A 16650-nucleotide genomic window follows, 5' to 3' on the forward strand; every position below is an offset into this window, starting at 1 on the left:
ATCCTCACTAAATCATCAATGGCTTGGCATTCTTAGCCTAAGTCACTTGTTATTTGGCAAGAAACACAAGTCCTATAGTAATATTCTTCATTTAGAATAGTCAAAAATTTATTTTTAAAAAATGAAGTTTGGCAAAGAACTTACTTCACAAATGGTGCCAGAATGGCAAGAAGCATACATGAACTACAATTACCTCAAGACAATCTTGAAAGAAATCTCAAGTTTCCAAAAACAAAAGAAGAGCCGCCATTCAACTCCACCGTATTTCTCACCACGAAAAGAGAAATTTTCAAAGAGGAAGTCTTTGTATAGAGCTTTTAGTGGACTAACGAATAGACACGGTAATTACAATGACAAAGATAAAGATATTGAAGTGATTAGTGTGAGTGAAATAGAAGAGCATGAGTACAAGAATTACCAAACTACGTTTCTTCGGTCACCAGAAGAAGGTGTAGAGAATGAGCTAACTTTCTTTAGATTACTTGATGATGAGTTCAATAAGGTGAACAATTTCTATAGAGAGAAGGTGGAGGAGGTCGTGTTGGAAGCCGAGGAGTTGAATAAACAAATGGATGCTTTTGTTGCTCTTCGAGTCAAAATCAATGATCCACACTTTTGTAGTTCATCTTTAAATAACACACCTAGACCTTCAAATTCAGGTTATCACTCAACATAGAAATGTGAAACCATACATTTGGTATATATGATGTTCTATTTATAGTCTTACTAATTTTGGAATTTTTAAGGTGCATCCATGTTAGCTGAGATCCAAGAAGTTGAAGAAAAACCAGAAAGGGACCAAAAGATGGTTTCTTTAACAATTCTAAATAATGTGAAGATTAATGTCGTACCACAATCTGCAACCTCCACCTTAAAAACTTTAATTGATGGCACGAAGTTGGACTTATCGTTCAGCAAAGGAGAACTTAGAAATGCGCAGGTGAAACTGAAACAGGCCTTTGTAGAGTTCCATAGAAAGCTAAGGCTTCTGAAAAGCTACTCGTAAGCACTTCTATATTTATCAATAAGAATAAATAAGATTAGCATCAATATATGTTATATTGATAAAAAGGAGTTCATCATTAACAGTTTCTTGAATCAATTGGCCTTCTCCAAGATCATGAAGAAGTATGATAAGGTCTTTAGATAATTAATTAAACTTCATGATTATCACTTTTTTGCTGGTTAGTCAAGTATATATTGACAATTTTTTTTTTCTAGACCACATCAAGAAATGCTTCAAAAGCTTATCTAGAAATGGTTGAGAATTCCTACTTAGGCCAGTCCGATGAGGTAAAGTTAGAAGTTATTGTACTTAGATTTGTAGATCAATAAGCAAGTTTTAAGTAATCTGTTTAGTTCAGGTAATTAAGCTAATGACAAGAGTAGAAGCTGTGTTTATAAAGCACTTCGCCAATGCAAATCGCCGTCGAGGAATGAGGGATTTAAGGCCAAAAGCTAAACGAGAAAAGCATAGGGTAACATTTTTTGTGGGTAAGTTGAATAAACAGATTCATATACTGTTTTGGGTAATGTACTTTGTTTTGACCCTCAAAAAGATGCATCTTTCAAATATGTTACGATAAAAAAGGCTCAAACTTTCAAAAGAAGTTCTTTTGAGGTAGTATCACAGCATACATGGTCAGAAATGATTGCGTGCCAATAACTTCGACAATGTTGACCTTTTGTGTTGTGATGCTTACTTCTTGTGAGAAATCCTGTTAATATACAAGATTTCCCAAAATTATAATATTTGAAAATTTGACCTTTTATGAGTGAAAAACTATGTGCTGCCCATAACAGAAATCAGATGAAAGTTCGCCACTCTTTTAGCAACAAAATTTCCATAGAAAATGTGAATCATGGAAACCCGGCGTACCTACTAATCCATTGCTAACTTTACAACTCATGGATACAGGTTGTTTTTTTGGCTGCTCTATAGCACTCGTATTTGCAGTCATCTTAACAGTCCACGCTAGAGGACTTCTTAAGAGTGAAGGCCGTGACCAATACATGACTAACATATTCCCATTATACAGTTTATTTGCATACATCGTGCTTCACATGCTAATGTATGCTGGAAATGTGTACTATTGGAAGCGGTATCGTGTCAATTACTCCTTCATTTTTGGGTTCAATCAGAATACAGAGTTGGGTTATAAAGAAATTCTACTTCTTAGTTCTGCTCTTTCGGTACTCACTCTTGCAGCTGTACTGTCAAATCTAGAAATGGAAATGGATAAAAGAACTCAAAGTTTTCAAGCCTTAACTGAACTAGTCCCTCTAGGATTAGTCATTGTAAGAAATTCTTAGTTTGTCCTCTCGTAACTTCCATATAACAAGAATGTTTAATAACTTGTTGAACTTCCATTTTGTAGGTTATACTTTCGATAATGTTTTGTCCATTTAACATCATCTATCGTTCCAACCGGTTCTTTCTCATAGTATATCTATGGCATTGTGTCTGTGCTCCACTTTACAAGGTCGCTTTCCCTGATTTTTTCTTGGGCGATCAACTAACTAGTCAGGTAAACGACTTAATGTTTCGTTGGTACTAGTCATACAAATGGTCTAAAGGCACTAGGGATTGTTGTTTTTTACATAAAGCTAGTCCCATGGCCTCAGGTTCAGTTATTCAGGACTTTGGAATTTTACGTATGCTACTATGGTTGGGGAGACTTCAAGAGACGAACAAACACATGTAACCAAAGCGATATTTATAAGACTCTTTTCATATTTGTTGCCGTTGTCCCATACTGGTTTCGTTTCCTACAGGTAATTAAATTACACACTACAATTTATGAGTTGGTCAGGTAACGAGTCAAAATTTATGTTAGGGTTGAAATGAGCCATTTGGGTCAGATTTGGTTGACCCATAAACACATATTTATCTATGTTCTTATAATAACTATATATTAGCCAATAAAAAACTATTAGATTTATAGTTTGTTGTCCACTAACAGAAGTGGATATATATGAATAAATAGTATAGTTTATAGTTTTGAACACAACCCAGACCAACAACTCAAGTGAATGGGTCAAAATGGGAACCTATAATAGAAAGTTAGAAACAATTTATAATCAGTTCATATTTTTGTTGTGCATGTGTTAGTGCTTAAGGCAAGTATGTGAGTCGAAAGACTATGGTCAAGGCATGAATGGACTCAAGTACTTATCAACAATCGTTGCGGTTATTACAAGAACAATTTATGTCCAAAGAAGAGGAATGACCATGAGAATCGTTGCTGCAACTAGTTCGGGTATTGCTACAATTTACAACACTTACTGGGATATGGTCAAGGACTGGGGTCTGCTTTGTAAGGACTCAAAAAATCCTTGGTTAAGAGATAGACTCATTTTACCAAACAAATCAGTCTACTTTGTTGCAATGGTATCATTATCTACCTATACTATGCTCAATTGGTCATGTTTTAGTTTATTGTTAGTTTTAGTATATATTTATGATGCTTGATGAATACACAGGTATTGAATGTGATACTGAGACTTGCATGGATGCAAACGGTGTTAGATTTTCACGAAGCTCCTTGGCTACATCGAAGCATGGTGATATTTGTAGTTGCTTGTTTGGAGATTATTCGTCGAGGCATATGGAACTTCTTTAGGCTGGAAAATGAACACTTGAACAATGTTGGCAAGTTTCGAGCTTTTAAATCAGTCCCCCTTCCTTTTAGCTATGAGGATGGGGACAAGCAACTATGATTCGTCATTTTTGTGGAACAAAAAGATGTTTTAGTTAATTGGATAAGATTGATAGTTCTGTTTTCTTCTCTTATCATCAACAAATTGAAGGTATCACAAGAGAGATAAATACATGGATAACAATTGAGGATCCTTTTAGCCAACCCAACACCATATTTCAGTATAGAAGAAAGAAAGAAAAAAGAGAGTGAATTTACCATAGTCCTAACATACTTATGATTAAATAACACTCAAGACTTCCATCATGTGGGAGATAAACCGAACTAACAATTTGATGAGATCGTGGTTTAACCAATAAAAATTAAGGCATGAGATCTAAACAAGATAGAAGAAATAAACAGGGTTAAGTAAATTGGAGAATTTTTTCTCCTTTAATGATAGAGGTGATGGATGGTACGATCCTCACTGTAAAATGGTAAAGAGGACCTCTAAAAGTGATATATCTCTACCTTTAAGTATGGGTAAAACTATAAAACTGCCAACATCTTACTTGTCTCATAACTCATTAAAGATCGAATTTAGTATTGTTGATTAGATTTTAAACACAACGAGTATCTAATAAAAGGAATGGAATGGGGAAGAATAGAATCAAAGAACAATCTCTTGTTTGTTTAGAGTTGAGAATGGAAAAATAGTAAAAATGAGAATCAGATAACAATTCCCTTTCACATTTGTGCATTCTTTAATAAAAGGCATGGAATACAGGAGAATAAGAAATATAACTATGGGTCATTCTTCATGTGAAAGAGAGGACCACCACAAAAAGACAAATCAAACATCACTCTTTTTTCTCAAAGATTATAAAACCACATATAATATGTACTCCAGCCCCGCATCTCTCAATTTTTTTACTCTGAAAATATCTTTTTCTCAACTTCTTACTTCAAGATCATCTTCCCCAATGTCATTATGTTTACTGAGCTACTTTCAATTTCATGGACATAACTCACACTTGTCGTCGGCGTTTTTTGGAGCTACAGTCGAATCGGGCATTAAATTATATGTATTGATCTGTTCAAAGTTTGTACGTATGCGTAATTAATCTTTGTTCATATTCTTTTTTTTATATCATCAAGAGTAGCCAATATTTGTTGAATTAATAATCAGAACTTTAACATTTTTTTTTTTTTTAAAAAATCAATGTTTGCCGATGAAAAAAATATGTAAAGTTGGTTGCTGGGTTCACTTTATATCCTTTCCATGTGATACAAGCAAACAAGAGAATCATTCTTCCTTATATATCTCAATTCAATTCTCTTTTGGTTCCAAACAAAAGAATATGTTTGATTCCTTCAAGTACATTCTCTTTCTCTTCATTCTCATTCTCTATTACCATTCTATTTTCTATGATTCCTTCCTACCAAACGCCCCCTTAATTCAACTTATTTGACAAAGTTGAAACAAATAAAGATAAAATATAACCAAAATGTCCGACTAGTTAGAGGCATCATAGGTTTTACCCGAGGTCTTAAATTCGATCCTTAGGTATAGTAAGTCTTGAGATTTTTTAGTCCGAATACTTGTAACGGTCCATAGTCAACATCTCGTTGTCTTGGGTATGTGCAAGGCTTCACCATTATACGGTGATGTTTTCATGATATCGCATATCAACTGAAAGTTCGGAAAAAAAATATATAACCAAAATAAAGTGATAACCCAACTTCATAGTCACGTATGTATGACTCTTTTAAATTTCCTAGTTTGATTGTTTGACAACAAGTCAACAAATATAAAATATACATACATACCAATGATACAAAATCACAAATATTGAAATACGCAAATGTTAGAAGCCCAAGCCCAGCCCATCCATGAAAAGTAGAAGCCCAAATAAAAGTGCCCTAATCTCCTTTTCTAGTAAAGTTCCTCTACAAATATCCAGACCACAGATCTTGTTTCCACCATGGCGTCCCAGGAAAGTGTAGGTAAGTTTTTTTGTTTTTTTTTAACGGCGGAAAGTGTTGGTAAGTGTTGTTGGTTTTTAAACATATATATACTATCGTGTTTTATGATGATGATGATGATGATGATGATGCACAAGTACTAAGGCTGCGTAATTGTTATATATTCACAATATATAATAAGGTTTACGAAAGTCTCTTAATTTTAATTGTGCGATATTAATTAATTTGTGGGAACCGCTTTGCAGCCTTGATTATCTTACTGTTCATTGCTGCCTGTAATCCCCTCACATTCCTATTATGGTTTAGTTTATATGAATATAAATATAAATGTGTGTTGCAGGTAGTGTGAGGTTTTAGATTTAAGTTTTGATTCATCCATATCATTCATGAGTTTTTTTTATAAAAAAAAAAAACCAAAAAAGAGAGAGACTTGAAGTTGATAGTTATACTTGCCAAAAATTTCTTAAGATTCACTATCACTAGCTTCAGCCTTTCTATCAACGCCAATGCCCATTGCCTCTTTGTGGTGGAGATGTTCTTGTGTGTTTCCTTTGAGTCGCCCTATAAAACACAACAACAACGGTACTCAATCCGTCAAAGCTTCCGGGTTTGGGTAAGGTAAGATGTAGATAGTCTTACCCCTACACAAAGGTAAAGAGGCTAGTTTGAAGGACCTCCTAGCTAGGGTTTTACCCCTTGTAAAAATTCTTGACGGCAAGATGGAGCCAAGCCGAAGGAGTAGTCTCAATCTCAGATCTACTCTCGATTTTAAAGAGAAGCCAAGAGAGCTCTCAACGGCTCTCTAGAGAGAGAAGAGAGAAAGAGAGGTTCACAGGGTTAGATGATGCTTAACGATAAGTTAGATGATCCTTAACGATAAGTTAACTGAAAACTCCTAATATTAACTAACTAGATTAAACTCATGCGTTGCATGATAATAGTTGTCGTAAAAATATGCTGAAAATAATTAATGTATCTTTAAAATTTAAAATATAAGACTACGATATTGTAACAACGATGTATTCAAATATAAACTTACTTATTATATGTAGTTTTATCCTAAAAAATAACAAATATCCTATTTTATCAGATAAATTAATATGTCACATATAATTTTTATATTCTCCCTTAATTATATATAAAATATATATGAAAAAAAAAGCCCAATTAAGGTATTAAAAGTGTCAGTTAAGTTGGCTCACTTTGGCTATCGATTAAAACTTCAAAAACCCCCGCAAATACATTCATATAATAAAAATCTACATCCCTTTAAGTTTGTTGCTTTCTTGAATGTTAAGTTGATTGATATAATTTCTTATCCATATAAAATCATATATATAATACGGAGTATATAAATATAAATATATTTAATAAAGTAAAAGGTTTACAAAGAGATGAGTATTAAATATTTTTTAATTTTAATATAATTTTTAATCTATGGTATTTAAAGAAAAAACAATTAAGCGAAAATCCTAGTTGTAATCTAAACAAATGTATCACATAGGATTAACTTATCGTCTTCCTCTTTTAAGTTTGTTCCCCGTCAACCCAATATAACTTTTTTTTCTTCTCCATTCAATCGTCTTTCTCTTTTTCAGTTTTTCTTCTCCACAATATAAGCAGGAGTCAATTATCAAATTATCCCTCTTATTATCAAGGGTATGAAAACCAATTAAATGAATAAGTTATAGATTCTTCCGTATTAATTATTGATAGTGGTCGACCAAACAAAACAAGAGAGAAAGCAACACACACACATACATATGTGTGTATAGTGTGTGTATATATATATATATTTGACTACGTACAATAAAAGTATTGTTAACCCAATAACTCTATACCCATCAAAATTTTCTTTTGCAGAAACGTACCCAGACAATCTTTATATTACCATCAGTATCCCAGTTCGAAACGAATGAGAAGAAAAGTATGATCGATTATATAAAAAAATCAATCAACAAATCCCAATAAAAGAGAAGAAAATTTAGATTCATTAAAATTCAAATTATAAACAACAATGAAAACCTAAAAAATAAAGAGTTGAATTTGACAACAATTAACTTATTCAAAAAATTTATGTTATTTGATGTACATGTTTGTGTTTTTGACGAGAGATAAAAATTTTTGAAATTATATAAGAGAAAAGATAGATTACTCTATCTCTGTTAGAAATTGAAAATAAGAATTTTAGAGGGGCTAAATTAAATTGTTTTTTATTATTGGTGTCATGAAAGGGGTTACAGCTACAAATGGAGTTAGACCAAATGGAGAAAAAAGAGCAAAATGTTAAATTGGATTGAAGAGAAATAATATAATTATGATAAAATATAGTTTATGGAGAGATAATTGATTTAACTATGGTTCATGTTAGTTTGTGGAGAGATAATTGATTTAACTATGGTTCATTAATGAGTATTAAATTGTATGACACGGAAGGTCCATGTCATATGCCATGTAAATTAGTATAAAAATATCTGTAAAATATTTGTCATTGTAGCATTATTAGGTTAATTTTTGTCTTATATTTTAAGATTGTTAAAAGGATTATTAGGTTAATTTTTAAGATGATATATTATTTTTTAAAAAAATTAAAAATTTTGTTCCTTTTTAGATATGCACGCCTCCACTGATAACTTACAAGTCTAAAATATCTAACCATTTTTCAGCTTGAAAACTCGCGTTCCACACTTCCACCACGTTGCAATTATACCAATAGGCAATAAAAGTTTTACATAAACAAGAACTACCTTTTAATGAATTTTCGAAGTTTTGACTAATTTTATGAAAGATGGTTTGTGTTTGTACATCGAAAAATATAATGTAATGTAGCACGGCTATTTTACTTCTTTTTTTTTTTTTATAGAAAATGCAATATATAAATCATCTTTTATTATTGCTGTTCCAAAAAAAAAAAAAAAATCACTTTTTATTTATATTTAATGAAGTTACTGTATCTCACATTTTATTCTTACCAACAAGACAAAGGGATCGACTAGTCGTTATAAGTATTTATGTTGATTCTAAAATCTACATTTTGATGTGACGATAATATGGAAAGCCATGTGAAAGATGAAAGAAAGATAAATATAATTACAACACATATATAGAAGCATTAAATTCCATATAAAAATGTCATATTCACTTGAATCCTTTTATCTTATTTTATTATCTTATTTTTTTCAATTGAAAAAAAAGTTTTCTTTTTCTAGTGATTAACATAATTTCTTCACCAACATAATCAACAACACTAAATACATATAATCAAAACATAAAAACTCTACAAATCTACATATTTATTTCGATACACACGTGCAAGCATTTCACAACTCTTTAAAATGACAAACAAAAAAACATGACCAAGTAACAGAGGAGTACGTACATGGTGTTCCTAAAACATAAGAGAATTAGATGGTGAAGAACTTATCAGATTAAGAATGTTATCCCAATAATTCTTGCTCTTATCTTCATAGTAACCTTTATTATCTTCAGTAGTCTCGCTAAATTTGTCATCACAAACAAGACCGATATCTGAATTGGTACTTTTCGTCAACCGGCCACCAATGTTTGAATTACATAACAAAAGATCAGTAAACTGTTCCAAGAAATTGTCATTAATGTTGATTGGTTGCAATGGCTCATCATTAGTCCATGTATTGTTATCTATGGCTGATATGGTCAAGTCATTAAACCCCTCTTTTCCATTCTCATTATCTTTGTATTCCTCAACTTTTTCACATTCTTCTCGTGTTATTTCCTCATTGCGTGACGCTAATGATTTGTTTGCCCCAATGACTAGCTCGTAAAATTTGGTGGTTGAATGAGTTGATGTTGATGATTCCGTATCTCCACTTGCATTCGCGTTATCTAGAACTTTGCTACAAGTTTTATTTGTATCAAGGTGCCTTGAGCCTATTCCAAGTGTAGAGGTTAGTGAATATACCGAGTTCACTTTGTTGGAGAGCGGGCTGTTATTGAAGCGAATCTTAGATTGTTTTGCTAATCTAGCTTCAGCTTCGAGCCTAGCACTCTCCCACTGAGCCATGTGGCTCAAGTTAGCCGTGCTCTTTACACTACCATCATTGAACATAAGAGTATCATTTTTCGGCTTGTGACTCACTGGATCAATCCCCATCTTAATTAGCCGTTTCTTAAGATGAGTATTCCAATAATTCTTGATTTCATTATCTGTTCTCTTTGATAAATGGGTTGCTATGGCCGACCATCTTAGAAAGAAGACAATCAAAACAGAACATAATTAGGAACACACAAACATATAGAAGACAACTTAATCAAACAAACCATAACACTCCTAAGAATCATCAAAACATTATTGCAAGATCTATGTACAAATATTTGGCCTTTTTTTCAATGTCGTGTTTCAAAACCATTTGTTCGTACAATTTTATCAATAATAAGAACTCTGTTTCACTATAGTGGGAACGAATTCAAAGGTAAAAATCAACACAGACATTGGACTCTAAAGGTAAAAACTTTTACACATGCAACACAATGCAAGCTAGTATTTTCAACTATATAAATCTAAGTTCTTTTATCAAAGTATAATGTAGAATTGAATGGAAAATGGACTAATGGTCATATATCAAGATTGGACTCAAAAAGAAAAGGATGAAATGAAATTTCCATTTGGACTAAAAATCAGGCTAGTTTGAAAAGGCCTAAATTAAAATGTAATATACTTGGCTATCATATATCAAGATCTGATTTTATTAATGAGAAAACAAACCTTGAAAATGGGTTGAAAACTCGAGATTATCAAATGAAAAGAATAATTAAGATTATATGAAGATACCTGTTACCCAAAAGAGCATGAAGCTGAATAATGGTCTGTTCTTCTTGAAGACTAAATTTTCCTCTCTTAATATCAGGTCTTAGATAGTTTATCCATCTCAACCTGCAACTCTTCCCGCATCTTTGCAGCCCTATATATGTGTGTGTATTTTTCTCTTTAGTTTCATAAGCAAGAAACTAATTAAGTATGTACCTAATACAAACGGACGAGGTTTCCCTGTTGCAGTTACCCGGGAAGGACAAGTCTTTAACTCAGATGTACACGCAGCCTAATCAGGGTGTCCCAGACACCGTTTCCAAACCATTTCCCTAGCCACCCCGAATATTTATGTACGTAATATAATTAAATTTATAAAAGAAAAAGAGAGTAATACCAGCCTTTGAAGGCAAAGCTCTCCAACTGCCATGACCATGTTCTTGAATGTAAGCCAAGAGCTTTTGATCTTCTTCAGGAGTCCATGGTCCTTTCTTTATTCCCACTTTATCACAACATGGTGATCTTCCCATTTTTCTTGAGTATCTTAATTATTGATTATTCTTTTTTTTTTTTTTTTTTTTTTTATGGCAATATTGGGAGGAAGAACAAAGTAAGTGTAGTGATTCTGGGTATATATATACTTACAGCAACAGTAGTACAGAGAGTTGCTATTGAGGACCAAAGATGGGCAGAAAAGAATTGTCAGCTACATAGATGGGATACATATAGATAGTAGTAACTAAACTTAGATTTTTTTTTTTTTCTGATTTTTTTTATACATATATATATATAGTTTTAAATGAACCCTCACTTACCTTTTAACATTCACAAAATGCAAAAAAGACACATTTTTTACATGTGACATATTAACTTTATATATAATTTCAAGTTACAGTCTTTTTAGCTAGAGGGAAGGTGTGAGACTCAATTTGCCACGGTTTAAATGAAACCGAGTGGGAACACGTACCATTTCCTACATTTTGGTTTAAGCTCAGTTTGGGTGTGTTTGGTTTCAAAAACCGATTGTCATACCATGTGAAAATTGACCGTTTGATGCATTAAATGATGGTGTGGATTAGTATATCATGACACCTTGTAAAAAATGATGGATTTATAGGTTAGAGCTTACACCATGACTTGGTAATAGGCTATTGGTGGGTGGCGTTGCTTAGTATGGATTGGTGTATCATGACACCTTCCACCCTTTTAGGAATTAGGATATTATCTTTACATAATTAACCATAATTGTGCAGCTAATTAGAATTTAATTAACCATAATTGTGACATTTACGCCCCTAAGCCCAAGAGGGCGGAAATATTATCTCGCCCAAAATTTTGCTTCCTCCAAGAAAGTGGCCGTTGAACGGCTAGTTGGTTTTTTTAAAAAAAAAACTTTTTACCTTTAAAATTATTTACCATCTATATATACACACTACACCACACCATTGTTCTTGTCTCTTTCTTTCTTTCTTTCTTTCTTTTCTTCTTCACTTTTCTTTAGATTTTTAACAATGTTTTCTAATAATAATAATAATAACTTTAATAATAATAACCTTTTTAATAATAATAATAATAACCCTTTTAATAATAATAATAATCGTTATGTCCGTCCTAATCAAAATCAACAAGACGTCAACGATCATAATATGCTATCAAACGCGATGTTGTTCCAAATGATCCAACAAATGGGTTCTACGCCACCACAAATGTTGGGGTTTACACCATTCTATGCGTCATGACAAGATGGTTTATACGGTTTTGGTGGGATTACGCCACCACAAAACACGTCTGGTTCATTTTTTGATAACTTTTTATATTTTTCGGTTATATATATATTTTTATACATATATATTTTTTTCGGTATATATATATATATTTATACATATACATATTTTGGTATATTTATATTATTTTTTCGGTATATATATACATTTTTATATTATTTTTTCGGTATATATATATGTTTATATTAATTTTTTCGGTATATATATATGTTCATATTGTACATATGTCTTTTTGTTTGTAGATCGACAACAAGTTATCGACACTCCATCTCCAAGACTATCATCGTCAAGACCACCATCACCAAGGCCCATTTCCCCCGACGTTGAAATTGTTCTAGAAACGCAACCCGAATCTCACCCCGAAACTCAACCCGAAAACCAAGCCGGCAGTTCAAAACCCAAGAAGCGTTCACACAAGAAGAAGGCCCCCGGCGAAGTGAGGTTGAGAGCTCCCTCGATTCCATGGTCACGGGAGGAAGAAATGATGCTATGCACGACTTGGTTATCGGTTACCGAAGACCCGGAGGAAGGTATTATTTTTTTTGGTTATACATATATATTTATATTATTTTTTTCGGTATATATATACATTTATATGTTTTTTTTCGGTATATTTATACATTTATATGTTTTTTTTCGGTGTATATATACATTTATATGTTTTTTTTCGGTATATATTTATATTATTTTTTTCGGTACATATTATTTTTGGTTATACATATATTTTTATACATATATATATTTGGGTTACACTTGTCTCACTAACTCGAACAATCATCAAAGTGGTGCAAATGATGCGGATGTGATTAAGAGAGCTCTCGCCGAGTTTCATGGGACTTACAAGACGCATTTCAAGTATTTGGATATTTGGAAAAAGATTAGATGGTCGTCGAAGTTTCATTATATGACCAACACTAATGTTAAGACAACCTGTGGAGAACCAACCACAAAAAGGTCGAAAACGTCATCCTCCAACGAACCACAAAGTCAAGGTATAAATTTCATTTCTTTATCTATTTAATTCGATTGTTTTAAAATTTTTTTTTACCTTTATTCATGTTTTATGTTTTATCAATTGCAAACATGTTTTATCTTTTATGTATAAAAAGGTTCGGATGCATGTTTCGAGTTTGATCTAAATGACATGACCGAGGATGAGTCGGCGTTCCCGGAGCGCCCGTGCGGGAGAGACGCGGCTAAGAAAGCCGCTCATGGAGGGTCGTCGAGTTCTTCCGACAAGGGAAAAGCGGTGGCTAGATACTCGGAGACGTTTGATAATCTCTTGAAGCAGTTGGATGGTTTGTTTGAGGCAAGTAGGGAGCGGATCAATTTGGGCAAGCAAAAGGTGGAGATTAGACGAAAAAGACTTGAATCAAATAATACTCAACTCAAGCTAGCACAGTTGAAAATGTTGAGCACCGACTACGGTTATCTTAATGAAGAAGATAGATCAATCATGGAGAAGGCGAAAGAAGAATATAGGGAGAAGTATCGTTAGTTTGTTTAATTTGTTTAAGTATTGGACTTTGTTATGTTTAATTTTAGTTTGTTTAAGTTGTTTAAGTATTGAACTTTATTATGTTTAATTTTAGTTTGTTTAAGTTGTTTAAAAATTGTTATGTAATGAACTTTATTTTTAAATTATGTGGAATGTTTGTTTAATATGGATGTGTTATGTTTTGAAGTAAAAAAGTTAAAAATAATATGTAAAAAGTAAAAAAAAAAAAAAAAATGTTAGGTGAAACATGGATGTCACATGACATTTATCCCCCCATCCTAAATATGTCTCACTCCCCCCTTTTCCCACCAAAATTCTCTTGCTCACGTGACGCCACATGGCGAATATCTTCCTACCCCTAAATATGCCTCACTCCTTTTAGCTTAAGTGCAAAGTATATTATTTATGTTTCCTGATTTACATTGTTATAAGAATAATTATTCCTATTAATCTGTTTGTGTGACTTAAGCTATCCAATATATGCGTTTCTCATTATAAGAACAAACGACGAGGTGTTCGTTTTCTCATCTATGGATTATAACTCTTCTATTGTTAAGTTGTTCCCTGTGTAATGAAATCATATTATTTCGGTTTATTATCGTAACATAACATACATTTATAAAATTTGTGACTTTGAATCCAAGTTTTTGCTATTGTATATAATTAAGGCTCTTAGTAATCTTTTTTATTTTCGAAAGGTGAATTTCGATTGAAATTTTGTGTCGCGATTCGACGACGGAAGGTCTAGCATACGTTGTCCAAACCGGGTCCACGCTAGAGAGCTCCCTTGAAGTAGAAATGTCTATTACAGATACTTGATGGGGGGGAACCCCCTACTAAACCATCTGAAGGCACAACGATTAATAGGGATAAACTCTACCCCTTCAGACTTGAATTTGATATATCCAAACCAAACTCTCATAAAGAGACTTTATGTGTCCTCCCTAAGACTTGAACACAAGATCTCTTGAATAGGAGATGGTCCTTCAATTACTGAGCTAATACTCTTAATAATCTAACAAATAAAGGTTACATGAAATGATGGTAGACATGCAACATGGAATGACATTATTAGCTCATAATCCTATATTAGAGAAAAGGAAAGTAAAAAAAAAAAAGAGCTTTACATTTTAAACATATATATTGAATTATGGTTAAAATGAAACAATCAAAGTAAATTATACCAAAAAAAAAAAAAAACAATTAAAGTAAATATATGTACATTATCACCAAATCTTTTGGTTGAAAATTTTCAACTAAGGAGTTGTAAAAAAATTACCATTTTAGTATAAGAAACCAACTAAAGGTACCAACAAAAGTAAAGGCTAGATACACCACGGTTTGGGACTACCATCCAATTGTATTGAATATGTAATGTCATTTGTGGGGGTAGGGTCAAAAATTGACATTAAAAGATGTAGGGGCCATTTTCCCATTTATGATTTCAAGTTTGATTTATCGTCTCGATATATTCACATGAATGTAAGTTGTGTTTTAGAGTTATTATACAATTCTTGTAACATATTCGGTTTATGTAAAGTTACTATCTATGATGCTGATGCATATGGCTTGAATTTAAGTTGCTTAGGTTAATGGCTAGTCCACGATATAGCCTTTAACGATATGTTTATCGAGAACGCCGAAGAAACATGGACAAGCATCATTCGTAGAAAATTGTGAAAGAAAGACTATAAAAAAAGGGTAAATGGTTAAACACTTTAGTTATATGTAACATTTCAATACCCAGAGCGTACACTGCATAGAATTTATGCCCAGTAAGTCACCATTTTCATACATGGATCACAAGATATAGTTTTTTCATTTGCTTTGCAAATTTTGAACTGATGACCTCTAACCTTCGTTTGTAAGCGTATGTGATCACATGATGGCGGTCCATTGGTACTTTGGATGAAACTTTGCACCATGAAAAGCATAATTAGTGTAAAAGACTTTGATACTTACATATGATTTCAAGATCGTTTGGATAACATTAAAATTTGGTTTATATAAGTCTGAAAACCCTTCCAGAGAGTCATTTACAGACAACATTTGATATGTCCTTAGGTTGTTGGTATGAGATGAATTTATCGTTTTTGATTAGTAGTTTCGGAAAACCATATGATGGCTTGGTCAATTTCATAGTATGATGTGAAAATGTGCTGTCTTTTAGGTTCATTAAATACAACAAAAGTACTCCCTTTGTGTTTGATTGTTACTTTGTATTTAATTACCAACCAGTTTCTCGAACGATGAGAGTCGTATTTTTACTAATCCTTTGCAAGATCAATAAGAGATGACACGAGGAAAAAGTACTAGACTACACATGCTAAAATCGCGTGGTTTTACAAAGATAAAAAAAAAAAGGTATTTGGTATGAGGGTATTCAAATGGATCATTGGACATGAAAGTGATTATATAGTTGTTTATTTAATAGTCGTGAGTTTCGCAAAAACTCGTTAAATATAGAGTTTGTATTGTATAAAGATTGATAGAAGCGGGTATAAAAGCAAGTATAAAAGAGAAAAGTGATTGAAACCTTTTTAAAAAAAAATCTATTGGTTCCATTTATCTTTATATAAGAAAATAATACATAACATATCCATTTTAATTATATCTCAAAACAGTTATTGGAAAAATAAACTTTACAAAACGGTCATATATTTCTTTTTCCTACTTTTTTTTTTTCAATATATATCCATTATCCAACCCACGGTCAAACCAGACTCCACCTTAGTTTTTTTTTTTTTTTTAAAAAAAGGGGGTTAGAAGATAAATCATTTTCATGATAAAAATTCTTAAGACGTGGACCTAACACATTCATGATTATTACATGAGATGTACCTTTTTTTTTTCTTTCATCACATAGATCTTTCATTTTGACTATTGTAATATTTTTCTTTTTTGAAAATAAAAAAACACAAAGATCATGATGAACAGATAGCTACACAATTTTATGTT

General features: G+C 32.3%; 2 protein-coding genes across 2 annotated transcripts; one reads left to right on the top strand and one right to left on the bottom strand.

The window, feature by feature from the left end:
- Positions 1-3783, top strand: LOC122603830 (phosphate transporter PHO1 homolog 9-like). The gene is made up of 10 exons (XM_043776653.1): positions 1-659; positions 747-1002; positions 1090-1138; positions 1222-1293; positions 1365-1494; positions 1919-2298; positions 2379-2528; positions 2626-2775; positions 3113-3391; positions 3484-3783. Exons 1-10 carry the CDS (start codon positions 122-124, stop codon positions 3718-3720), a joined length of 2241 nt encoding a protein of 746 aa, XP_043632588.1. The 5' UTR covers positions 1-121; the 3' UTR covers positions 3721-3783.
- A 5114-nt stretch (positions 3784-8897) lies between these two features.
- LOC122603831 (transcription factor MYB106-like) lies at positions 8898-11147 on the bottom strand. Its single transcript, XM_043776654.1, has 3 exons — positions 10808-11147; positions 10435-10564; positions 8898-9847 (listed from the first exon to the last, which is right to left on the bottom strand). Exons 1-3 carry the CDS (start codon positions 10938-10940, stop codon positions 9013-9015), a joined length of 1098 nt encoding a protein of 365 aa, XP_043632589.1. The 5' UTR covers positions 10941-11147; the 3' UTR covers positions 8898-9012.
- Positions 11148-16650: the final 5503 nt, after the last annotated feature.

The sequence above is a fragment of the Erigeron canadensis genome, chromosome 6 (genome assembly GCF_010389155.1).
Source record: "Erigeron canadensis isolate Cc75 chromosome 6, C_canadensis_v1, whole genome shotgun sequence".
NCBI lineage: Eukaryota > Viridiplantae > Streptophyta > Magnoliopsida > Asterales > Asteraceae > Erigeron > Erigeron canadensis.